The 27,072-nt window shown below is 40.3% G+C and overlaps 2 protein-coding genes across 2 annotated transcripts; one reads left to right on the forward strand and one right to left on the reverse strand.

The window, feature by feature from the left end:
- On the forward strand, positions 1 to 23,813 carry LOC143213556 (nucleoredoxin). The gene is made up of 7 exons (XM_076433519.1): positions 1 to 637; positions 20,186 to 20,455; positions 21,193 to 21,293; positions 21,495 to 21,690; positions 21,911 to 22,001; positions 22,088 to 22,224; positions 22,690 to 23,813. The coding sequence occupies exons 1-7, from the start codon at positions 149 to 151 to the stop codon at positions 22,915 to 22,917; spliced, it is 1,512 nt and encodes a 503-aa protein (XP_076289634.1). The 5' UTR covers positions 1 to 148; the 3' UTR covers positions 22,918 to 23,813.
- LOC143213552 (cell division control protein 45 homolog) lies at positions 22,086 to 27,003 on the reverse strand. The gene is made up of 9 exons (XM_076433503.1): positions 26,618 to 27,003; positions 26,183 to 26,335; positions 25,897 to 26,106; positions 25,655 to 25,819; positions 25,319 to 25,566; positions 24,844 to 25,180; positions 24,243 to 24,637; positions 24,095 to 24,171; positions 22,086 to 24,017 (listed from the first exon to the last, which is right to left on the reverse strand). Exons 1-9 carry the CDS (start codon positions 26,666 to 26,668, stop codon positions 23,953 to 23,955), a joined length of 1,701 nt encoding a protein of 566 aa, XP_076289618.1. The 5' UTR covers positions 26,669 to 27,003; the 3' UTR covers positions 22,086 to 23,952.
- Positions 27,004 to 27,072: the final 69 nt, after the last annotated feature.

The following is a 27,072-nucleotide window of genomic DNA, read 5'->3' on the forward strand; positions in this document are numbered from 1 at the left end:
CGAAACGTGAATCAGTCGGCGTTGACGGCGGCCAGGAGCGAGAAGTTCGCGAGTAGATACATAGTGGTTAATCGCGGTGTGTAAAAACGTGTGAGATTGTCGGTGCGTGGTGTCGCCGGTGAATGAAGCGGGCTAATTGTTACGTGCGATGGCCGCGTGTTACAGCGATCAGGCGTCGTCCGTCGTCTCCGGGAACATAACGAAGAAGCCACCTGCGGGTGCCGCGAAGCCGATCTGCTGGCAACACCGGCTGTTCGGTAAACAACTGTCGCGGTGCAGTCAGGTTAATCATCAGCAGGACACGAAACCGTGCGACGCGAGTGGCTCGCTGGTCGACGAAGACGGCCGGCCGATTTGTGAGGTGATCGGTGTCTATTTCAGTTTTATTAATCCCGGTGCTACGTGCGACGACTTTACGCGTCAGCTGCTCGAACTCTACGCGAGTGTCAACGGGCCGTACACAGAGAACGACGCCGAGAACCCCGGCAAAGGAAGAGAAAGAAGGAAAAAGTTCGAGATCGTGCACGTGGTTCTATGGAGTAACGTAGCCGACGTCCTCGACTTCGAGGAGAGCTTTCACGCACATGTCTCCGAGCTGCCCTGGCTAGCCGTGCCGAACTTGGACTACGAAAGGAAGGTATGACGCGCGATGCTTCAAATGTTTCATTGTGTTCTTATCGGAGGCGCACGGATTACTGCGGACACCCGAAATCGAGCTTCGACATTCTTCGAATACAGGCTTCGCACTCCTTCTGTAAATCAAATTCACCCCTTTGCAATTCACCCTTTCACAGATCAAAAATTCATCTTTCATAATTCACCCTTCCGCAACTCCAGCTTTTCTACTTTGTCTTCTTCACCCAATCGTTGTCGACTAAAATAACGAATTTTATTTACATTATTTAGTCACACTTATGTTAGAAAGACGAAATAACTACGTTTTCCAAATGTATTTCTGCGGTACCTGTGGTAATATGTTGATGATTCGTCTTTGTATGGTATAAACAGAGCTTCGCGTAGCCCGTAACACTAATCGTTGAAGAAACACATTTTTATCCATGTACAAAGATCCGCAATAATTAGGTACAACAATCCATTAACGAGGAAAACATTCCGCGATACAACGGCTGGAATAATTTTGTCTGAAATTATCACACTCCTGATCCGTAATTTCGAGTATACGATATTATAATATCGGAGGGTAATTAAGATATGGTCGCTCGAGAACATCGAGAATATCGTTCAACAACCGGACGCGCGATTTCCCGCGTCTGGTCTCAATCTCGTTTTATTGTGTTGAACAATTATGTATAACGTACATAGAATATTGACTGAAAAGATCATTTTTTATCAAAGATAGAATATTGTGTTTCCGGAAGTGAAATTTCATATTTCACGTTCTAGGAAATAATATTCAGCATACTATTTCAATTCCAGTTGAACTAGCCACTGTACATAGAAGAGCCATATTTTCGGTTGCCAAATCGATCAACTCGAACCTTTTGTAGGAAACAAAAAGGAACGTGCCATTTCTTGTGTACATTAATTTCAACGAGTCGTATGCATCAAAATAAGTATTTGTACTGGACTGTAAAAATGGGTAAATAAATCCTTTACGCACATGGTCCATAATTTTCTATATTGTCTAATATAAAATCTACATATTCAACCAATCGCTGTATAAGTCTCGATTGGGACACCATTATTTTTCACCGTGTTTCACGTAGATCTTGTGTACATATGCATATCGGTTTGGCATCGGAAAGCGGCTCGATCCGCAAGTGATTCTTGCCGGTTCCTGTCACAGGCTCCTTAGCAACAAACGGAAGGGACTTATTAGGCTACTCTCCGTGCAGTATCTCGTAATCGCATCGATTTAATTAAAAGTGAAATTGCACTCCCACGTTCGAAGTGCATTCGCCGTAATCATGAATTTCAACTCGATTAAATTAAGCCGCGCTTGGTCACACGAAAAAAACCGTTTTTACATCTGTTAGAGCAATGTCGCGCGGCTGCGGCGGCGGGCGGTCGTGTAATTGCAAGTAATCGCACTCGAATGTTCCCAGGCCAGGTTTTCTGTTTGGAGCCCGGTGTCACTGACTCTTTATCGCGGCGATCTGCAGACGACGTGCGCAGGGCCACCAATTAAATTCAATTAAATAATCGGACCCGGGTTTTTAAGCTGGAATATAACGGTCCTTCAACGACGGTGGCCATTCAGACAATTTGTAAGTTCTCGGAACTTTTCGAGGCGTTCCGGCGAATTTTAAAACCTGTTCCTGGCAATAATTTCAAATCGTACCCTCCCCAGGCCGCGATCCCAATGTCCCATGAACGTCGATGTCCACTCGTTACGTTCCCCTTCGTTTAACCATTTACTTTACTCGCGTTCGTTTATGTCTACCTGCTCGATACCGACTCCCGCAATTATATTGCGAATCGACCTTTTAGAGACAAACTTATATATTTGGTATGCACCGTAAGACAAAACAAGTTGCCTCTTTTCGTTCGCTACATCTGACCACTTGGGAGACCCATCAATTTCGGATTACGGGGGATTATGGAAATCATGATATTATAATGAGACAGCGGGGCGTCCATGCAAAGCAGAAATTTGTCTCATCAATTGCGAGAAAAGGAACGCGAGTATACTCTTACTGCACCTAATTGGCAGAGTATTTAGTGAAATATTAGATAGAGTAATTTCCACTTCACTTTCCACATAACTGGTTACGTGGAACTTTATATCAGCCCGCATAAATAAATTTTTATGCGATGAAATAGCTACTTTAGCCCAGTGATGAAGATTCTGAACAGAGATTCTGAAAAAATGAAGTTGCTCTTCATCTGACCCTTAAAGGGGCCATTATGGAAAAATGTGCATAGCGCCATTAAATGTGCCCCTTCATATGAAGAATATTTTATATAAAACATTTTTTTCATATTCCTGCTGGTTTCCGTAATAATTGATTGTCTCAAGATAAATGGACCACCCTGTATATGCGTACAATAAGTATAAAGGTTCTCCTCTTTTAGGAAATCAAGAATTACAAAGAAAGTTTTAATCACTGAAATCGTAAAATAGATCGTAGGGTAAGGGGTTAATGAAAAATAATTATTCGCTAGCGTAGTCGACACAAATTGTAAGTTTCGAGATTTTACATACTATATGCGAGTAATTAAAAGTTAAATTAGCAATTTTTGTCGTGTCCGCGATGTAATCATTAGATAAAGGGTTGGATAGATAATAGGGCAGAGTAGTTGGCTGTAATAGGAGTCGGAGATCATGATATTTTTCCGGTTCTGTGTGGATCTTTTTTTGTACGGTTCCACGGCCGGGTACACACGCGGATCAATCGAGGCGAGTGTATCATTCGAAATTTTGTACACACATGTCCCTCCGTCATAAAGTTATACGTGTATACAGTGGGGAGGGGGCGGAGGTGTAGAAGGGGTTCGAGCCACGCATGCCGTTATTGCAGAAACGACCGCGCGCGTGCAGCGCCTTTTTTATTTCCAACGGGTGTTTTAACCCCTCGCCAGACGTGCTATTTAGGGTCCGATTTTATTTTGCGCCAACACACCAGGCAGAGTCGACTTTCTCTAACGAAAAATCGTCCATGATATTTCCACCTAACATCTGCTCCCGTTGTGGGCTCGACACGTTCACGCTCGTCGATTCTTCGAAACAATATTCATTTCTATCGATATCCGCGCTACGATAAGCTTGCTATTCCGGGGGGGTCGTTCATGGAAAGCTTGATACACCGTAATCAGCTTTTTACTTTATTTACAGGCCGATAAGAACGCGCAGACCGGCTTTTAAGGGTCTACACGCTGATCGAATGATCGCAGGTGAAGTTACGAGGGCTCGAATAAAAGATCGCGCTTTGTAATGGGGTTGTTGGGTTTACAGGAATATACTGGATCATGTGAAAAATTGAGAAATAACGAGGTCAGAGGTAGATTCTATTATTTTTGTACAGGATACTCTCTGGAACCTACGTTGTGCGGCTCGGAAGTTCGAATTTCAAAAAGCCTCTCGCGTCGCATGATTAAAAACAAGATTAAACCGACTTCGAAAAAACGCACTAAAAAGTATGAAATAATTTCCATTTAATTTATGTGTATACACATGAACTTAAATACGATAAAATCTTTTCGGAGGCGGCACAAAATTGAAAATTTTCGACACTGGAAATTACGAAAATCCTTAAATTCTTCTACATGCTTGCACATATTAATGTATCTTCTCTTCCCACCTACTAATTTCCAAGTCCACCATATTCCAATGAAATCATAATCAGCAACATCTGTCATTTGGAAAATTTTCAATTTTGCGCCGCCTCCGAAAAGATTGTATTGTATTTAAGTTCGTGTGTATTCACATAAATTAAATGGAAATTATTTCATACTTTTTAGTGCATTTTTTTAGTCCGTTTTCTCGAAGACGGTTAAATTTTTTTTTTATAGAATCTTTTTATTTCACACTTTTTAGTGGAACGAGCAGAATTTGTACAACACCGTAGGATGGTTTTTCGGTATTATTGGTTATTTGCAATAAAAACCGCAAAGAATGAGAAAATGCAAAATTTGTTTTCAAGGGACCAATCGGGAGATATAGCCTACAAAATACAGAAGGTTTCGTTCCGATTGGTCCATCTATCTCGGCGTAATCGGTGAACATACATAGAAAAAAAGCGTCAAAAAAAGGCACATACAGATTGAATTGAGTAAGCTCCTACTTTTTCGAAGTCGGTTAAAAAGACCGACGGACGATCGGTTAGCACCGTTTCTAGCGATTAAGGTGTAAGGCGAGACAGCTTCGTACATTGATCTTTTCATCAGCCACGTAGCTCGATGACTCCGAGCGATATCTCTTGTCTCGAAAGTTCAAGTGACTCTACGATCCACATCACGGCACTTCGAGCATCCGCGTCGCGCTCGCCTCTCTCCTGTACTTTTCATGCGAATTAACGAGATTCTGGTATCGCAACCGAGTAACGTATAGAAAGAAGCAACCTAAAAAAAGGTGAGAGTAAGAGAGAGAGAGAATTTCCACGATGTATCGGCGCGGCGCGGCGGTTCGGCCTCGCAGGTTGAATTTGAATGCGATGGCGGGTTTAGCTGGCGCCACGAAACTTTACTGTAAGACGAATACTGTATTAACCGGTATACACGTAACCAAGCGATATAAATGTAGGAGTCTATCGGAGGTCGTTATTCCATTTCTTTTTTTCACGATCATTAGTAAGGCCACTCGAGCTGTTGGTGTTTGTGATGCATATACATACACTCGATAGTCTGATCCCGCGAGTAAATGCAACGATAAGCGTCCTGCGCAATTAGCGTCAAGTAGCCTCGTGAATTCTTCCTTGCTCGTTATTCCGCCTATCCTGCCCGATCCACATTGGGAATCATCCCCTTGAACTCGTAGGCTCTTTGTGCCCTGTCCCATTCATTTAACAATGAGAAGAGCAACATCGGTGTGCGTGGGGTTTCAGACGTGTAACCTGTAACAGAAAGAAACAGTCGCGGCCGCGGCGGGAATACTTTCTCCCTTTCGCTCTCTGTGTTGTATCTACCCGTTTCTTTTCCCGTATTTTTCCTTACGTCGCATTCGGGGTAAACAAAGAAATCGGAGAGAACCGGTGGTGCTGTTTCCAAGGTAACCGCTGGCGGAAAACGTCGAAACAGCTGTATCAACGCGAATCGTTATCTCCACGTGAAATATTCAACGGGACCGTAAACTTCTCTCTGTGTGCAGTTCTTCGGGTTCAGCCCGATCATAGTTTCAGAACCTTTTTCAACTTGACTGTCCGATAAAATTTCTAAGTGTTGTTAAGAATTGATCTGCTCTTGCAAAGAAAGAATATAAAGTAACTGGAGACTTGACATTTTAAAGAACCGTCTCTGGCTGCTAAGAGTACATGTAAAACATGCACAGAGTTAGATGTAACAACAGCAGTCTGCTGAGTCTCGTCCATTACGCTATCAAACTAATTGTATAATGTATACGTGTAATTGCATAATGCGTTTGCATGCTTGAGTGGGTAATAAAGCCGTGGTAATAATGATGATACACGAACCATGGATAAGGTACATCTATGGGGGACCCAAGAGAGGCATCGGACAATTTAGACTGCCTCTTTCGTTGGTGTGGATGCGACCTCATTGAATTCATTTAGTTCCTGTGCAACTTTTGTTCGAACACTCTGAACGAAGCATTCCCTGCAACTTTAAATGCGGTTTTGTCAAAGTGCTCTCGAGACTATTATCTAGTTCTAGTCAATCCAGTCCTCGACGAAGCGGATTTTTTATTCGCACATGTTCCTTTCTCCTTAACACCGAAATAAATTGAAAAGCAGCAAATGTATTGAAAATGTAACGAAAATTCTGATCAGTTATCAAAATTGAGACACTCTGGTGCATAGAAATTATGAGCGGTCCCACAGTGTCGTCACAAAATCTAATAAATATGTTATGCCTTTCTTTCTAAACGGGATCAAATTTTAACCGTACAGGAGAAATGCAAAATTTAAATTTCTCTTCCGAGACATTTTCGGGGACGAAGACGTTCTAATCAGCGGTAGTCGTAAAATAAATCGTAGCGCAACGGTTTCGCGAAGAAAGGGTTAAATAATAAATTACGGAGACCTATAGCGCACCGGTTAAGCTCGAGTCGGTTAAGGTTAGCGTCGGTAGCCTGACTTCTTTAGGGACTGTCCAGTTTGCCGGACAAAACTGACCGATTAGGGGTACAAAGCGCCGGCATAGCCTCCGCTAGGACGTCCGTCGGTAGAACCGGGGTGTAATAGAGCCGCTGCTCATCGTTTGTACGACGTAAACCGTTTCATAAAGGTGCACGCCTTTGCTGGTCGGTCGGGGTAGCGCCGTGAAAAAAGAGAGAGAGAGAGAGAGGCAGAGAGGAAAGAGAGAAGAGAGTCACACAGGCAACGAGTAGCAGCAACCTTTCCATTCCGGGGTGGCCGACCCATATCTTCCGCAAATAGCTTTCTCATTCGACCGGCGAGATCAAGAAAGCGAAGGTAGCGGTGGAAGGATGAAAAAAGAGAGAGAGAGAGATAGAGAAAAAGACAGAAACAAGTATATTTACGCTGGCCCGGTGTATACATACATATACCTACATGGAGAAAAAGAGAGGAGGCGAATCGGCCGCGCAATGCACAGGTCCCTCTTCCCACGAAAACGACTGAAACGGGAAGACGAAAAAAGGAATGGGAGAAACGTTGGAATCTAGATGGACTTTGAGGTAGCTCGTACACGAAGAGAGACAGAGAGAGAGAGAGTGGCCCGTGCGCACGCGGCGCTATGTAGTATCACTCCAACCCTCTGCCCGTCTTTCTTTCGTATGTTCTCTCTCTCTCTCTCTCTCTTTCTTTCTTTCTGTATATGTGTGTGTTTCCTTACTCTCCCGCACCAGTCTGCTTTTTAGCTAACATATCGTGTAGATTACACACGACCTACTCGGCCGCTGTGCCGCGGTCAAAGGAAAAGAACCAAAGAGCCGCACGCGGGAATCGGCCCGAATAAATGTATTTCAGTATCTACGAGTCGAAAACTCGCGCGAGAAACACCCTACCGATGGATACCGTCCACGCGCTTTTACGGCTTCCTACATTCCCGCGCGGTAACGGTGTACGTATCATCGTCGTGCTCGTGTGCAAGCGGTGCCGGTGATACACCGGAGAAAAATTAAATGTTTGCGCCGTTTGCCGTCTGTGCACTTTCCTCACCCGCGACAAGTCCGCCTGCAAATTATCTCCTCGCAAGCTGTGTCGCTTTCTGCCGAGCCCCTCTATACTGTAAACGGCTAACTCTCGAAAAATTGTGCTTAGGTATTTCTCTTTAATCGTGCAGCTTTCCGGGATGTTTTCGGGTGGGCGACATTTATCGGGAACGTTTTATGTAGTTTGCTGGAGAAGTAGAGTAGTTCTTTTGGGAAAGCAAGTGGTGTGTTTGGAGAAGGGGCAGTTTAATGGTATTGCAAATGTTCTTGCTTCATTTTCAGACTCCTCAAAATCCTCTCAACACGTTTCACATTTTTACATGTAAACAACTTTTATAAAACAACGTTTTTACATCTTGTATAATTGTTTGTTTATGACGGTCGCATTAACATTGAAGGCATTAGCGTCCACTTTCTACAATTACCAAATACCAAATTCGATAAATATCAGAAGGAAGCTTCAAAATATTTTACAAAATACAGTGTTTTATCGATAAATGTCCCAAATGTCTGGCCGATAAGTGTCCCAGAACTATCCCCACTTATGCGGAGTGTACCCCCTTGAGAGGCCATGAAGCTCGAGAAGCCTCGGTCGCCGAGAAGTATGACATCATACAGCTTGAGTATATCGGTGAGACAACACTAAGCCAATGACAAAACTTCTTTATCTTTCATTATTTTTTTATGGAACTGTCACCAACATATTCGTGGCATTTTTCTAATGAAAATAATATCAAACATGATATAATTCCGATGATATTTACTTGTGTAATGGACGATGAAAGTTTTGAACGCAAGGAGGAACAGCGTATGGGAAGTTCTTTGTCTTCTGTCCTTCATTGCGTCGAAAACCTTCATCGTTCATTACACAAGTAAATATAATTGGAATTATATCATACTTGGTATCATTTTCATTAGAAAAAATGCCACGAATATGTTGGTCAAAGTTCCATCAATAATGAAAAATAAAGAAGTTTTGTTTTTGATTATGTAGATATGTTTACACTTCTCGACGACCGAGGCCTCTAGAGCTCCGCTGTCCTTTTCTACGTTCGGCAAAAGTCAAAGAATAGTATCTCTGGCGGATAATTGTCCCTGGGCAGATCCGCGTTGTAGAGACAATTATTGATAAAATACTGTAATCCCAAACAAAATTGAGGAGACTCTGTTATCGAGGGTTAGTTGTTGGTTCAATTTGTTTTTTGAGGGACCTAATAAAAAATTCTTGGAGGCAGATTTTCCGAAAGTAGGGTGTATCAGCTTGTTGAAAGATGATTGTAGAAAATATTTGATTCGTAGAACTCTTGGAACCAGTAATTAATTCTTTAGAAACGTAGGTACCGGACTTGATGGAAGTCCAGTACATACTGGTAGAGACGGAATATTTTGCGATTACATACCTTGATCTTTCTAGGGTGAACAGGGACGAGAACGGGTTCTGGACCGTCTCTCCCCGTTGTCATTCGTAGCCTATATAAGATCGATCCGTTTCAGGACGCCATTTCCCCCGTGCTCCGGTGTACATATTTTCATGTCGAGCCACAAGAAACCCGTGTGTATTCGTTTGCGTGCAATTGAAAGCGCGGCAGCTTAAGACGCTACTGGGGTTGACCAATGGAAACACAGTGGTCTCGTCAGTCTCTCTCTCTTTTGAACGAGAGACGTCGGCAGACCGCGGTATCTGTGTACTCCAGAGGTGCGCAACCTCCAGGGACTACTCGGGATCGAAACTCGACAATCCCATTACCGGTAGCAGCTCTCTATGTATTAAATACATTTTAACCCTTAGCACTCGAGTGGTGATTCTGGAGAGGGAGAGGGAAAGAGGCAGCATTAAAAATTTCTGTAGCATTATTCAAAATATTGTTTACATTATTAACAATATTAACTGAGCTCTGGAAATAACCGTTTTACATTATTTTATAAACAAGAGAGCTTTCACGCGATTGTAGCAAATGTTTCGTCGACTCTTTTTTTCATGATTTTTCAAGGTCACCTTTAATTTTCTGCAAGTACACCTATAATGTGAATTCTGTAAGTATTGTAACTAGACTGCGGATTTGATGCATTTATGGTAGAAATGAATAGGTCAAATACAAAACTAAACACACGTTAGACGAATCTAAGGATATTTTGATATCATCTCCGACTTTTTAACACGATTTAAAAAGAATATACATTTTCATTTAACTTCAGTTTCGTACAATTGACTTGGTCTAATCATAACATAAAAAAAATTGCAAAAAATTTGCTATAATCACATGAAAGGTCTCATGAAACCATGCTGTACCTGGTAAAAACGTTTTCGATCGGACTGCTAATAACAGAGTGTGCAATCTCTACTTCGTGGTTCACCCTGTATTTCGTGAATTCTCAACGTTAGGCTGCATCTGGAAAGAAGAATTATGGAATGATGAAACGTCTTAGCGAAGCCGCGGAGAATATTTTCGCGAAGGAAAAAGTAACTTGAAGTAATGTCGGGAATCATCCCTTTAGTCAATATTTATGGAATACCCCAAAGAGAGCTTGGAGACTCTGATATTCATCCGGGTGCACGTTGCGCACCTCTGTCGTTCACGAAGGAGGCGATTGAACGCGCGCGAACGAGTCAACAGTGATCTCATCCCTTTCCCCTCCATTGCTTGTCTTCTACCCGATGTCATACCCGGTGTGGCAAGGGGTTCCCCTTGCAGGAGAGACCGACCGGGAGCGTGTCTGGTAGAAAATGGAGACTGAAAGACGTCACTTTTCGAATTATCCTACGCCGAGCGTAAAATCTTCCGGCTCCAGAGTACACTCTCGAAATTAGTTTAATGATAACAACTACGCGTGCACCTGCCACACGCATCAATTTGTGTACCTACCTTATGGCTGTTAAATACTTAATGGAGGCGCCATGTCCGGCCGACTGGCTCTATTGATTTTTCATGCTTATAATTAGACTGCCGACCTCTGGATGAATTGAAATCTATGCTCGTTAGAGGGAATTTTGTTCGACCGTGAATGGGTAATAACAGTAATAAGTATTAGGTCGTTCGGAAAGTCATTTCGTTTCCTTAACCTACGATTACAACATAAATCAAGTTTTATTCAGTGAAATAACTACTTCAATGCGAAATAATACCTTTTTTATGCTTGAAACAATCAATTTAAAGTTTCTAGATTGTAAATACTATATGTGGGTAATTAAGCCAATTTTTTACCATTTATGTACCATGCTCGTAGGACTTCTGGTTTCTATTAGCAAAAGTTGAATTAGATGACTTTTTACGACTTCATTTGAAATAAAATTTGCGAAAATGTTGAGAAAAGCGAAAACAGCAGGTTAATTTCTTCATAAATGCGTAAAAATGAAAATTGATTTCATCCCTTAATGACTTCGTTACATTAAAAACAACATTTAAAGTATTCTGAATTTTTTCTAATCTTGTACTGTTTTATATTTCACCTAAACAAAAATGGAAGCAACGTCACCTCTACATGAAAAACGAAATTACCTTCCGGACGACTTAATACTAGTTAATACATCTTCGAGATTTATGTGAAATGAAAGATTTTTTTCTTTGATTGGCAGAGTTCGGGGTTCAATGGAAACCTGTTTCTTATATTAATAATTTTAATATAAATTTCCTTCTTTTTTCTACTCATTTTTTACCACGTTTTTATTAGCTCGCTTTCTTGTTTGTTTTTATCATAAATGCGTGAAACCTGAAGTCAATTAATAAGAAAAATTTGTGAAAGCAAAGATTTATACTTATCGGATAATATTTTATTTTGCAATTTATTCGCGACTATAACGCAACGTGAAACGATTGTTAGTGGCAATTTGCAAGTTTTTACGTGAATCTCAGTATCGCGAAAGTGCACGGTCACGTCTCTCGATTAATTCGGATACAGGAGGTTGTACTGCACCTTTTCTTCTCTGTCGCTGTAAGAGCGATGGTCTCGATGACTTGCGTCGTTGTTTGATGAGAATGATAACAGCTGGATTACTCGCATAGTCGATGCCTAGCTGCTGCATAAGCTAATCTAGATTTACGAGATAATACGAGAGGTTTGTTAACTTTACGAAACCAGAAAAGTTTCATTACATAAATCAAATAAAATAAGAAATTCACTATTTTATCTAAAAAATATATGTATAAATCTGCAGGTGCATTAAAAAAATGATATATAGATTCACCGTTAGGTTCAGAAAAGGATCGAATTCCTCGTGTCATTCGACTCCGAATGCAGCTCGCTGCAACGGCAGCCGAAATATCGGTGTAATCTTCCTCGAAGCCCTAAAACAGTGAGAAACTTGAAGAAATGTATTTTTCCATAACACTTTTATAGTTTTACAAATATCAAATTCATCTAGTTAAGTCAATTTCGTCCGTTCTGACAATTCAACCTGAGGTAACTTTATTCCATATTTTTTACTCTCTCTTTAAACATCACTGAGTTAAAATCTAATTGCTAAAGGAATTGCTTCTTGTCGAATAGCACTTTTATTCCTGGCGATAATAAGAACATTTTATTTCGCACGAAGATCCGCTAGTCTAGCAAAGTGAGAAGGTAACAGTTGTGCAAAATGCAATATGAAAGAATATGTAGCGAGGAACTAACGAGGCGTACAGCACTCGTGCACAAAACATAATGAAGATTAAGCTTCCGAGGTGTGGTACTAACCCTCATGCACACACATGCACTGTTGAAAGAACAAAATGTGCTACATTAATGAAAGTCTCGAGAAACTTGTCAGACTCGTGACGAAAATGTCGAACAGTTTCTACTAAGGACGTATGTTATTAATTTCCTTTAAACCAAAATAAAATATCATTGTAGAGCACATAAGCACACAATGAATCTAACCTTTAGTCGCTGTTGCTACGGTTTCCTATCCTATAATATCATATTACCATATAATAATCCTCTCCAATAAATCTAACCTGCCTTCCTCTAAAAAAGTATTCATAACAATAAAATTCAGTGATAATTAGGGTTGCCGGATCTTCTATATTTGATATGAGTCTTCTATATTTGAACTTGATCTCCTATATCATATTTGAATAGCATATCATTTTCAAAAATCTTTGTTTGAATAAAAAAGTTTAAAATGTGCTGTGTATCTCTTTTACTAGAACTCCTATATTTTGAGCCTATCTCATATATACATAATTATAGTTTTCACTACTTCTTCTATATTTGGATAAAACATTTCTGGCAACCCTGGTGATATAACGCTACAACCGTAAAATAATTCGTAGTGCATATTCTGCATAAAAATCCACGATCTACTTTAATACCAGACAATTTCCACAAACCACTGAAGTGTCTAACAAAATTCTCGCATAGAACATCTCGCAAACAAACCTCTTCAGTCCGGAATTAGCATAAACATGGTCCGAGTATTCGAGTCGCAGACAAGCCGAGGTCTGTGCTGCGGGAATGTCCATCGGGGGTGGTTAGGGGCTAAGGCTATTGTGGAGAGGGGTTGATCAGGATAGGATCAAAAAATAGTGATATTACACTAGCGTTCCTTTTTTCCCCCTGATACACCGAAGTTGCCGGTGTGTAAGGGTCCGCGAGGGCAGATAGAGGAGTCGAGGGAGAGAGAGAGAGAGAGAGAGGGAGGAGGGATCGAGGGGTGGTGGAGAGAATCGACGAGAGTAAGCAAGGACGACACGGGGGAACGAGCAAGCAGGAGTGCGATGGGGGTGGTTGGGTAGCGATGGTGGTAGTGATGGTGGTGGTGGTGGTGGTGATGGTGGTAGGGGACATACAGACCACCGGGGGAAATAACGATAGCACCGTCGAGCGAGCGGCAGCAGCAACGCCAAGGGAGGACGTTACGCGTTATCGACCGCTCGAGACGGAGACGGCAAACGAACGTGTATACGCGCGGGCCCCGCAGGAACGAACGAGAGAAAGCGCCGTAGGAAATATACGAAAGGGACGAGGTAATGCCTCCCCGTGGAGGGTCGCGATAACGTACGACGTCGCACATTCGGTGCCTCGAGGAGAACGGGAGCGACGGAGAGAAGCCGCATCGAGAAACAGAGACGCGACAAGAGGAGAGCAGACCCTTCCTTATTCCGGCGCGCGTTCAACCCCCTTTGTGTCCACCGAAGTCGCGCATCAGTTTAGAATTTTCCGTATTCCGCCGGGTAGCAACCTGCAATAGCAACCTTCACGGGTCAAACACCCGCCAGGGTTGTTCGCCGAATGTGACTCGTTTTACAGATCCTCCTGTTCCCTTTTTAATACGCTGCCTCGAGGAGAGCCAGCGACGAAGAGAAAGGCGAGTTCGAGAAATAGAGACGCAGAGAGGAAGCAGATCCTTTTCCTGATTTCCTTTGTATCCGCCGGAGTCGCGCATCGGTTTCGAATTATCCGTATTTCGCGGATTATTCGCCGGAAGTCGCTCTCTGCTATCTATGTCGTTTTACAACTCCTCCTTTTCGGTTTTTTTCGCAAACTCTCTACCTCGTCGAAATAGAGGAGCACGCGGAATTGGGTCTTAAGGGTTCTCTCTGGCCAGAACCGACGAGGGTAGTTTCGGTTAAGTTCAGAGCCGAAAGAGTTTGCACGGGCAACGATGCTTGGCTTTGGCAACTTTGTCTGGCTTGTCGGGTGCGTTCACTTGCATTCCAAATGATTCTGTGTTTCAGCTGCTCTAGGAGCAGGTTTTTTGAGGGTTGAGGTGTCTTGAGGGATTGTTTCTTGGATTATGAATTTTGTTTGATAAATTTTTCTTTTGGTTTGGAGGATTGGTAAATTTATCTTGTGTTGAAAGGTTGAACTTTTTTCTCACGATTCTCCCTTTTCTGGGGGGTGAGTGTCTAAGATGTGGAGGGTTGCGACAGCGATTGCTTTAGGTGTCGAGGTAAATTGATTAGTCGATAAGAACGGCTTTTTCGAAGGTTTGTCACACCTTCCCCCGTTTGAAGATAGACGATCCACTATCCATGATTTAAGAGAATGATACTTCAGTGATTTATTGATAAGACATGGATCTTTGGAGGTTTAAGAGTTTTCTCGCTTCTTAACGATTTAAAAAAATAGTAAAATACATCTGACATCTATAGTTAAATATTATTCGAGCACATATTTATGCTCTTCTTTGAAATAAATGATTGCCTGCGGATGGTGAATTTTCAGTTCAACAGTTTCCCTCGACTTTTCCATTTCTAAAAATGTCAAGAAGAACTCAAGACACGGAGCAAATATTATTCCAATGCGTGCTTCAAGTCTTCACTCGGATAAATATTTGATTTGTCGGAAAGGGGTGGATTTTCACGGCCAGATGCCGTACAGTCGGAACTTTCGAGCATGAGTCTTGTCCCCCGTGGATAAATCATGCCAACGTTGCTATTGACGTTGAATGCATTACGTACAGACCCCGTACAATCGGAGAAAAAGCCAACAAGATATTTACATCAATAGAAATCTTATTCCGCCGCAGACTTGGCAACCGTTCAGGACCGGTAGCCAATTTTTTTAATTCATCCACTATACCTCAGAATTGTATTCTCGAGATTTAAGAGTATCTGGAAATACGGGGAATATTCCTGTCTGGTCCCAGGCCACTTAAAAAGATTATTTATTGCCACTTACGTTTTCGAGATTGGGAAGATTCTTCTTAAATAATTATGCGAATTATAAAAACTTCATTGAACATTTTGCAGATTTTAGAAGATCGTAAATGTTGAGGATGATTTTATGCATAGAAACGCATAGAAACCGCCATAAACTTTTCATTTTATTAACACTTCTATTCCAAAATTGCTGAAAACCCTATGAAACTTTATTGAACATTTTCCAGGAGGAGGTTTCAGGGGATCGTAAATTCCGAGCATGATTTTATGCATCGAATCGTATAAAACGCGCGATATCTGCAGAAATGGAAACTGGAAAATGGAATTTTCGTTTTCGTCACACCTTGGCTTCTGATTTCTTTCGTATCATGGATAACATGGATGAATGCACAATAATGTTTGCTATAACATACAACAACAAAAAATGTGTGTAAAAACGATTAAAAAATTATAACTTATAAAAAACGATTCTTCCATCTGATTCGCCTTTTGAAACCATTTAGATTACGTTAGAAATATTTTTGTATTTTTAGAAGTAGAGGAGATATTTAGGTGACCTGTTTTAAATGAAACACCCTGTATACTTATTGTATGCCTACGTTTACCCTAATTGTTAAATATTGATAACGAAAAACATGTAGGGTAAACTGTACTATTGCTGGCACTGCAATAGTTATTGGCACTTTTGATTTAAACGGCAAATACTAAGAATTCCTGGTATAGAAAATCATTTTTTATTGCTTCTTATTTATATTTCAAAGCAACGTTGCAAGTTTTTATAACAGAGTCCCACATATGACTGTTAGCAAATGTGCCAATGACTGTACTATTTGTCTTACGATTGTTATTCACTGAATATATTTTCTAATAAAAGGGTTATGACTCGTAAAACTGTATGATTTTGCTGAAAAATCTCTATTAGCTTATAATAATAGAAAGTTAAGCTCGTTTAAACATTTCTAAAAAAGATAAAAAGATTTTTACTACGATTTTGGCTTAGGATGCCAATCGTTGTACAGTTTATCATTATTGTGTTTTAACTTAATTCACCACGTAGATGTAGAATATTCTTAGCTTCCTGAGTGGCGTGTAAACGACGTCGAGCGTCGGGGTTAATGACAGAGGCTCGTGAAAGGCTTTGGAGCCAAAAGTTCGGCAATATCACGTTCCTCTGCCGGTTGATGGAGGATTTGATGGGTACCCGATAGGCGCTTGTGCCTGTCGCCTCTGTATACTCTAGGGTGTTACGACGCCCACTCGATTCGCTCCACCGGCTAATTGTTATCTCCGTTTCTGTTCCGACGAGCACCAAATGAGACAGTCCTCTATTAGACCGTGAATATACTCATTAGGGTTATTAACAGCCCGGCCGACGAGCGAGTTTTGTGTGTCTTGTCGACCGACGTTGAATGAAACTTTTAACGAAGCAAATAATGGCACAGTACTCTTTAAACCTTGCGCACTCTTCAGCCGATTGTTGCTCCAAACATTTTTCGCGAATTAAATCGGATCAAAGGCGACGTCCTGCTAATTATGAAACCTTTTAAAAGTCGCAATTTGGGTCGACCGAATTCTTCTTCTTTGCTACGCTCGTTGGGATCATAAAAGCGCCTCTTTAGGAATTTGTACAGCAATGAAAATTTTATAATAAATTAGCTTAAGAGTTACTTTTAGCGACGTCCATGCATTGGTTATTTTATTACACAAGTTTTTATAATGGAGACGCGTTTCTTCAATAATCAACCTTCAACTTTTCCTTTTAACGTGAACACGTATTTTTAATTGTATGACATTAAAACCAAAATGTTACCGTGCCATTAAAGTGATCTTTTACAAGCACATTTCTTAACCCACGTTGTTGAGAGAAATGCCATCACAGTATTTTTAAATTATCCAAGTCCTTAGAAGCAGGTCAATCTCAGCTGTTTGATAACAATTATAATTGAACAGTCTATCGTTCGCTGTTTCAGTTCGCGACAAGTTTCTGTGTGCTCGACAGCTACTGGAAGCATTCGTAGTAATTCCATCATTTTTACCTCGAACCACTCGAACGAATCTCGAGCAAGAAATCTTCAACTGTCGGGGGACACGGCTTTACATTTCGATAGGAAAGCATTCTACAATCCGGCCGTTGTTTCATTCTCCTTTGTTCGATTTCTACCGCAGTAATTATGAATTCTATGGGCATTCAGTGTCCCCGATCATTTTCTCGTAAGCGCGGCGATGTATTTCCCGGTGCCGCCTGCGAAAATCGATAATCGCTCGCTCAGCGGCTGGGAAAAAATTAATTTAAGTCTAATCGAGCGTCGTCTCGCGCACAAGCTCGTAATTATTATCGATCCGGCGGAATTTATCGTCGACGAAGATAATTCTTTGCTTGTTTACCAGCACGGTGCGACGTCGCAGTTTCACTCTCAAGTAATTCTTCTCCGCGTTTCGTGTCGAGCCACGATTCTGTCAAAGTGTGTTCTGTTTGTATTTTCAAAAAATCCTCTTTTTTCCGAATTATTCTTTACCGTGGGAAACTGTTTTACAGAAGCCGTGAAAATGCTGAAAAATGTCGCAGAAATTATTTGTATGTCATCATACGACATCGTTTATCCGGGTTACTTCAACACTATTTTGTTGACACGCGTATTCAAAACTCTTTCGGGATTCGTTCGTTCCATGCAGGGCGCGGAAGGTAATCAAAAGGTGCCGCATATTATTTTATTTTTAATGGCACACGAAGTGACAAAAGATACCAAATTCATGTCCATACTCTTTGTACAGCGAGTAGCAGCAATTCTAAGTGCAAAATTCTCAAAAGCTACAGCGAATTTCTGATTCTCGTGCACATAAATCAAAAATGAATTTTTAAAAGACGTCAAATTATATTTCCTACACCTACTGACACTAGTCTTCTCGCAATCAGAAGACACACGTTTCAGTTTAGACACCCTGTGTGCAGCGAATATTGCCGATGTTCGCAATAAAGTCATCAGAAGCTACATCAAATTCCTGATTTCTGCGTAAACGAATGGTAAATTAATTTTCAAAAGACACACCGTATGTCTGACTTTCGTACAAACAAACGGTAAATTCATTTTACTCGGCCATTGCAACCGGAGAACGCGTTTCAGTCGAGCCAGCGTGCGCTCATCGAACATTAGACGAATCCCGAGAGGATGATTCCCGTCACAAAGAGCAGTTTGAAATTTCTTGAAACGGAAGAGTATAAGAACGGTGCCTAACGGCGCTGGACACCGACTTCATCTTGGGGAGATTGTAAGAAGAAACGCGCGGCGAAGCAACCCCCGAAGTGAAATCTCTCGAAGAGCAAGAGAGAAGAGAGAAATAAAACGAAAGAACCGGGAGGAGTCGTTCTCCTTTATCGTAGTTGGAACAGAGAAGCTTCCCGCATTTTTCCCCTATCGTGTCTGTTTCCATGGTTGATACTACTGTGCTCGTGCAGCCTGCTAGAAGAGACGCGAGACGAGACGGTACTTATTATCGGCAGACTCTCCCATTCCCGATCGTTTTACGGGAGAAGTACAAGTAGAGAAGCCGTCTCCTCGGTGCGGTAGTCCGCTAAAAAGTTTCAGTGTAATACACCGTTCAGACACGCGCGTCGAAAGGGTTGATTGCTTATCTAGGAAGACACGGAAATCTCAGCCTTACTTAGCCACCTCCGCACTCCCTTCGGATCCCGTATTTTCACGTGTCTCTCTCTTTCTCTTTCTGCATGTCCCTTGTCCTTATCTTCTCCACAGCGGCGCGGTGGAAAGCTTTCTGCCAGTTTCTAGTATCACGCTCTCGAAAACCCTTCTTCCCTTTCTTTCGGCTTCTTCCACCGCCTGTAATCATGCTGCTGGCCAGAGGGGGAGGGAGAAGGGTGGGATAGCACTCATTGTCAGCAGACATTACTCTCTCCCCCGCAGACACTCGTTGCGCCCTTTTTGCCGTGGTTGAATTTCGTATCCGAGCGGGGGTGGAACGATAACGGAAGAAACACGGACACGTTACGTGCCTCGAATTACTTAGGCCCGCGACGGATACTCACTTATCCAACGCGTATTCTACTCACGCATCGCGCTATCGATGGATTTCGATTCCTTGCTTCTCTTCCTCTTTTTAATCCGTCGTTTTCCTCCTTCCTCTTGCCTTTCGAGCGGTTACGAGAAACGGGCTTCCTAGAAATCGACGTTGCCCCGATCGATCCGACCGAATTGTCCGGCAAATTGCTACCCTTTCCGGCTACCCTGGTAATTCGATTTCTGCGTTTACGGAGGGCTGCATTGTTGCGAACTTCAATGAGGTTTTTATTCTGTTCCGGAGCTGAACGAGTTCTTCATCTATCGGCGATCGTTCCACAATTTTTGGAAATCGGCTAAGGATTTTTTTAATAGATCCTGAAACAGAAACTTCAATCATAAACTAACAACTCGGTGTCCCGATGATATTAAATGATTGCATAAATTCGTGACCGATTTTCTTTACTGCACGACAGAGTGTAAAAAAAATTATATATAATAATACAAAGAATACAATACGAAGGAAATTTTAAAGAAAGCTGTATTCTTTAAAATTGAACCATTGAATTTTATTTTCAAATCCAGCACGAACTTATGCAATCATCTGATATAATCTAATAATTTCATTCCAGATTTATATTATTCATTTTGACAGCGTATTTCATAGTCTCAACGTTCTTCCTCTCGAAGTCCGCAGCTGTTTGATAAAAGTCACATTCCGATCGATTAAAAGCGAAGCACTTGGCCGATGAATATCGATGAAGGATCCTCAAGGATCAATGTTGAAATGCTCTCGCAGACGATCAGCTATTATTCGTTTTTTTTCCTTTCGATTTTTACAGACAAGGTTGACTCGGAGGTACCGGATAAAAGCCGGTGTACCGACTCTAATTTTATTGGATGGTACAAATGGCTCGGTAGTGACCCGAGGTGGTGTTGAACGAACCATCGGCGATCCAACCGGTACTGAATTCCCTTGGAAACCACCGCATCCGAAGGCAGCCCTCGAGGATGGCCCTTTATTACCATGCGGAGCTCGCGACTCCAACGAGCCTATGCTGCACGAGGAGTTGCGTCATTGCTTCAAGGGTGTCTACTTTAGCGCACACTGGGTATACAGATTTCCCTTTTTTAATGAATCGTTGAGAAACGAACGCTAGGAAAGTGCCAACTATGAGAAACGTCCAATTTTCTTACCTCTGTAACAATCGCATCATTAACACCTTTAGCAACTTCATTAATAATACAACAAATTTTTAGGATTTGTATATCGTAACAACTTCTTCTGAGATTATTACTTAGAACGAAATTATTGACCTTTAGTCGTTAAAAATCCTGTTAATAAACTACGGATAGATAAAGTGTTAACACTAAATACCGGTCTTACATTTTTAATTTTGTAGTTATTGAAATTATCACGTTGCTTGCATGGAAATTGATTCGATAAATTTCTTTATCCAAGCACATATGTATTGCAATAAAAACTGCACGAAATCTAAATAAATAGAGCCTTGTCAGTTTTATCAGCTAAAACATTCTAATCGCTTTCAGTGCTCGGTAGTTTTAGTGTTAATGACTTATGATTTAGTTCTATCGATGATAAAATTTATATTTATTGTGTACCAGCATTTAGTCTAGATAACAACAAAATATTTAATAAGAATGGACAATACAAATATTTAGTAGAGTCTGCTCGCGAGGGGTTCATCACAAGCCAAAGAACAGGAGACAGAAATTTTTAGTTTTGTGGACGATGAAGTACATTTGCATAGACTCGTGAGAACATTTTCTTTAATTATATCGCAGTAGAGATAACATATGCATTTTTATGTTTTCGTTTTTATGCTAGTGCCCACCTTGCAAAGCATTTACTCCGCAACTCGTGGACACGTATCAGCGGATTCGGGAGAGGGGCCATGATTTCGAGGTGATCTTCGTGAGTTCGGATAGGTAAGATAATTTTTATACTTTCTGACATCGAATAAAAAGACTGCAGTCGTTTTTAAACTGCAGAAAGTTGTTCTATGAATCCGATTGACCATTTCCATCGAGTTCGTATTTAATTGATAGCTTTATCTTCTACATTATTGAGGATTCTGAACGAGTGGATTTGTACAACATGATGAATTGATTCGTAATTTCTGTTTCCAGGAGTGAAGAATCTTATAACGTTTATATTGAATCGATGCCTTGGTTGAGGATACCTTTTAGTCAGGAGGAAAGACGACGAAAATTAGCGAGAGCCCTTGACGTACAAGCAATACCAACTTTAGTGATACTCGATCCCCGGGATAATATTATAACTTTAGATGGTCGGGCGGAATTGATTGAGGATCCCGAAGGACTGGTAGATAAAAACTTTCAATATTCTAAGAATTTATACTTAAAAGTTTCCAATTACGTAATCCTTAACGCGCGCGAGTGGTTTCAAGTGATACTCTGCATTTTGCATTTCTTATTTTTAACCATTACCGCGCTTGCTCCTAGAAAAATAATCAATTTTCAACTTATAAAGAACTTAAAATGATAGAGTGGAACAGTGTAATTATAATTTTGTTGTTTCGCAGAACTTTCCGTGGACCAGTCGTTTGGTAAATATCTTAACAGAAAAGTATGCTACTTCGTTACACGACGCGCCGGCTATCATACTTTTTGTAGGTAAGTTCGTCCGAAACATTGTACGTTGAATTGTTCTCTTTTTACCCCGATAGCGACGATGTTAACAAACGATGATATCTTCACAGAAGGTGACGACTGCGAGATACAATTCGCGGAGGGCGTACTGTTACCTGCTGCACAAGCGTACAGGAACGACAGACCTGATTATGATCCAAATTATGATGATCCAGATGATATTTTGCAATTTTATATAGCGTTAGATGTAAGTACCGTTCTAAAGAGGAATGATCCCGAACCCGGAAATTCAATAAACTATGAAACAGTGAAGCCTTGATGAAGAAAAACCCTCGGGTCCGTGCTGTTTCTTAGATCCTGTGGTTCTGCTATTTCTTTGTAACTTCGTCGATCGCACCGAACCTGCAAAATCATGTTTAGTGCAATTTTAATAAGGACAATGCCACAAATAATTTGGTAAAAGTCCCATAAAAAAATAATGAAAAATAAAGAAGTTTTGTCAATACATACTACATGTGAACTAAATGTATATCCCGAAAGTTTCATAATTTCTTGAATTTCCGGGGTTCGAGTTAATTCTTAGCGAGTCAATAGATAAGAAAGTTAGAATATTCTACGTCTGAAAAGTAAAAAAAAAGGCTGTATGGTTTTTACTGTAATCTTTATCCAATTAGCTAATTATCAGAGTGACACAGAACTGTTTTCGTTAAAGGGTGAAACGTCGGATATCCTCCGTGAATTCGTGGGATTAGACGATGCTGTGCCTCTTCTAACGGCGATCGACATACCTCGAGGAGTTTACGTGGTGATGGAGGACGGCGCCGAGATAACTGTGGATTCTGTACAACAATTCATAGAAGGGTTTCGTAACGACAAACTGCCTATAAACAAAATCACCACGGTCCACAAAACTGAGAAAACCGACCACGTTTCTACTTGAATTCGTGTAAACCGGCGAATAAGTTTTATACAAATTATATTGATGACCATGCGTGAAGGAAGGAGCAGTTAGGTTTTCAAAGTGGTCATTATACAACCACCGAATAAAGAAACCCCAAGTCCTCTCTTCTCAATCCTATCTCTGTGATACCATTGCTCCTTTGAGTAGAAAGGATATCCCGCGCAGAGCTGCGCACTGTATTCGTACACCCCTTGTGGACGTAACCAAAAGACATGTATTATACATATATATATATATTACATAGTCAATAAAAATTGAGCGAATTGTATTTTCAAGTGTACACGCGCACGGATATGTTTAATATATATAATAATAATAATGTATTATTTAATGATCGCCAAAATGAACACGTCGGACGTATCTCGAGATACTGAAGAAATATGCTCATCCATCCTGTTCCCTCTATAGGCAAATAGTCGTCGGTTCCGTAAAATCTCGTGTCTCAAAGATTAACATAACTTTTGCAAAGTGAAGAATAAACAGATACGAAAAATTGAACAGCTTTATTCGTGAACTTTTTCTTTTTATTTTGTACGTTCAGTTATTTTATATAAAAATTATGTCTATCGTCATTTTTACATGATACGTGTTTACCGATAACCGAATCATATTTCGCCATAAGTATAATTCATTCTGATTTGGTTCCCACCCTTCTTCTCTTCATTCAACATTCATTTCAATCGGTATACCTTGACTAACCGTTTTCCGCACGCAAACAAAAAGTGCAAACAAAAACTACACTATACGTTGTAGTAACTGTACTTTATACACATATCTACAAGTATGAATTAAAGCTACGTGTCATTAGAGTTAAAACGAATATTACTAAGTCGAGTTTTTTTATCAATGAGTTTCAGCATGTCACGAAAAATAAAGCATATATTGAAGCAATCCCGTCGCCGTATTTTTTTAAACGACATCGCCGTCTGACTGTCTATACTAGTTTATCTACAAAATAAATAATAACCGGAGAATTCTTATTTTCACACGTCAATTAAATCGTTAAAAAAAACTTTACGCCAGAAGAGCTGCCAGAGCGTCCATGAATTTTGGTCTTTCTTCCTTTTTCAGTCTTATCACTGAAACAGACAGAGAACAGTTTCTTTGTTAAAATTGAAAACATATTAAGAGAACAATACTTACGAACAATACTTACATGTAGTATCAAAGTAGTCTGCTTCTATATAACAATTTGTATTTTTAGCTGCTTGTTCGAAAGCTCTTCCGAATAGACTGTAGCAAATCAACATTATTGTAATTAAATGAAATATATTTACGACTCACATGATTCAATAAACATTTACCTTCTTGGTTGATCTTCGCACACCGGTGGTATACCAACCATCAGACATGTGCCAGTCTCTGCGTTGCATACTGAAGAGACAACAAGTGGCCATTCCGATGCTCTTCTCATCTTTGAGGAATCGACATAAGCTTTCAGAGTAAACTGAGCTAACATCAGCAATGAATGAGGATGCGCGAACACCTGATTATCGATGCCTCCCTCAGGTATAATTACATAAAGAAACGAGCCGGCGCTTCTGATTTGCTTCATTTGCAAAATACCTTGGGCAGTTTTAAAGATACTGCAGAGCATAAGTTTCGCTTTGTCTATTCCAGTTTCTAGATTCTCTTTTTTCGTGCGCGACAAACAATCCAAAGCATCTAAAAAGCAGCGCTGCGGTAACTTCTCTTTCGACTGTAAAATCGAAACATTCACCTGAGTAACTTTCGAAATTCGACGGTAATAATTACACTGCGGATCTTTATGCAAAATAAAAGTGTTCTTCATCAATTACAGGGTACATACTGGAGTCAAATAAAAATTTGTTTCTACTGGCTAATAAATAAATAAATGCATAAAATCCACAGTCAACTAATAATATGCAAGAACTTTCAGCTTACAGAGGATTCCATTAATGCGAGCATAGCATAAACTATGTCTGAGGCACAGTACTTGAACCTGTAGCCGTATTGAAGAGTAAAACTAGTCCCAATGATAGTGTCTACTTTGTATTTCCCTGCTAACTTTTCAACCATCTGTCTGAACTCTTGTCTAAGTGCCAGATCCATTGCAGAGAACCGTTGCTTCGACTGCGCTAAAGGTAAACCCATTTCCGCTAAAAGTTCCTTCAATCTCTGCTCTCCCCTAACTGACCACAATCTTAGCGATACAGCAGTTGGTACTGAATGCCTCAGGCTAGCTTCCACTGTCCAGTGTCGATACAACGCTAGCGAAAGACTATGTTTTCTGTATAAGGAACAAAATAGAGAAGACAAACTTGGTATTGATAACGCTGTTCAACACACGTTTTAATTTGTAGCCTTGAGTGAACGTTTCTTTGTTCAAATTTGTTTAACAGTGTAATTCAAAGGATACTCTTTATCATAAGTAATCCGGATTCTACTATGTTGTTGCTGCTGCTGTTGCTGTCTCTCAATTTCACCTCCTTGCCTGTGAGTTAATCTGGACACGTGAGAATGAAGAAATCCCTCTTCTAGAACAGTCAATCTTGTTTCTACCTTGCCGAGAATGGCCTGTTCTGTAGAACCAACTATGGCCCACCAGACCATATCCAAATTGTCTTTCGACATATTCCATGCCATTTCAAAAATAGTCATTGCACTCTGAAACAATAAGAAGTATAGTACAAGTGATAATATTTGTAAGTGGAGGTGCGCGAGAACCCCAAAATTTTCAAGATTTATGACATACCGATCTGCCATAATAACTGTACTGTGTATAATTGAACAGAATAGTTGTTCTACTTTCAGCCCATTTTCTTCGTTCTGCTTTTTTAATAATATCTTCTTCGTTCAATCTTCGTCTCTTAGATCTAGAGTCTTCACTGTCTACATCTTCGTCCTCGTCTTCGTCAGACTAAATATATTTACACTTAATATATTTCTTGTTGGTTGATTGGTGTATACTATAATGAATAAAAGAAAGAGACTTACAGAATCGTCTCTGAAGATTTCGTTGTATTCTGGAATTTCATCGTCCTCATCAGGTTTGCCAAGTATACGAACTTGCTCTTCTGAATATATATTACATAAGTCATAAGGCCTATGGCTATCAAGAATATAAAATATCACAGATTCTGCTGGTTGTAGCAATTCCACTAAGTCTATCGTGCCACCGCAATTTATAAAAATAACATTTTTTATCTAGAGAAATAATAGACAATCATTAATCCTATTGCAGAGAAATATATTTTTCTTTGTATTATCATATTTTCCTTACCTCCTCACAATTCTCCTCAAAGGCATTAATCATGTCCTGAATACCTTGGACAGGCACAAGAGTATATATCATGTTATCATTTTTAAAAAGTTGTTGCAATATTCTACAGGCACAAATGGCGTCAACATCGAAGTTAACCAGTAACAAACATCTCTACAATAAACATATTAAAGTCACTTTATTGAATTGTATTATTATCGAATGTAATCGTAATATTGAACATAAACAATAGAACGAATGTACGTTTATTATTCATCGATGAAGCATAAATTTCAACTAAAATTAACAATTAACAATGCTAACTGGAAAGTTAAGATTTCGTTAAAGTTATATTGTGGCTCAAAATAAAAGAATAACAATAAAAAGTAAGAGTATTTAACCTATATAAATAAACGAAATCAACGAAGTCTAAGAAAATCTGAAAATGTTACTCACGTCGTCCCTTAACAGTCGATAGAATCCTCTTTCTAAGCTTTCCACAAACATTTTGCAGTGATTTTCGACATGGGAATATTTGTTATACTTATCGTGTTTAATTCACTTTAATATTACTGGACGTAAGCGTGCTGTTCACGAAGCTAAATGCACGACAATGCATCGTTTGGCAACCAGAGAGTACATATTGCAATTAAACACTTGCGAACAGTCATTATACAATTGTCTATCATATCTTCTAAATAACTGCACTAGTCGTGTCACTTTTCATTCTAAGTTTATATAAAATTGCATCGCTAAACGAAATGTCTTTCCTGGGAGTTGGAGGTTGGAGGGAAATTGCAGTTGAATTTAAAACCAGTCCCTGCCCCTGCATAACAAATATTCAAGATGGACTACAGCCGCGTATAATATATTCTCATGAGTAGACTGCGGATTTTTATGTAATATAAAAT

This window comes from Lasioglossum baleicum, chromosome 1, assembly GCF_051020765.1.
Source record: "Lasioglossum baleicum chromosome 1, iyLasBale1, whole genome shotgun sequence".
NCBI lineage: Eukaryota > Metazoa > Arthropoda > Insecta > Hymenoptera > Halictidae > Lasioglossum > Lasioglossum baleicum.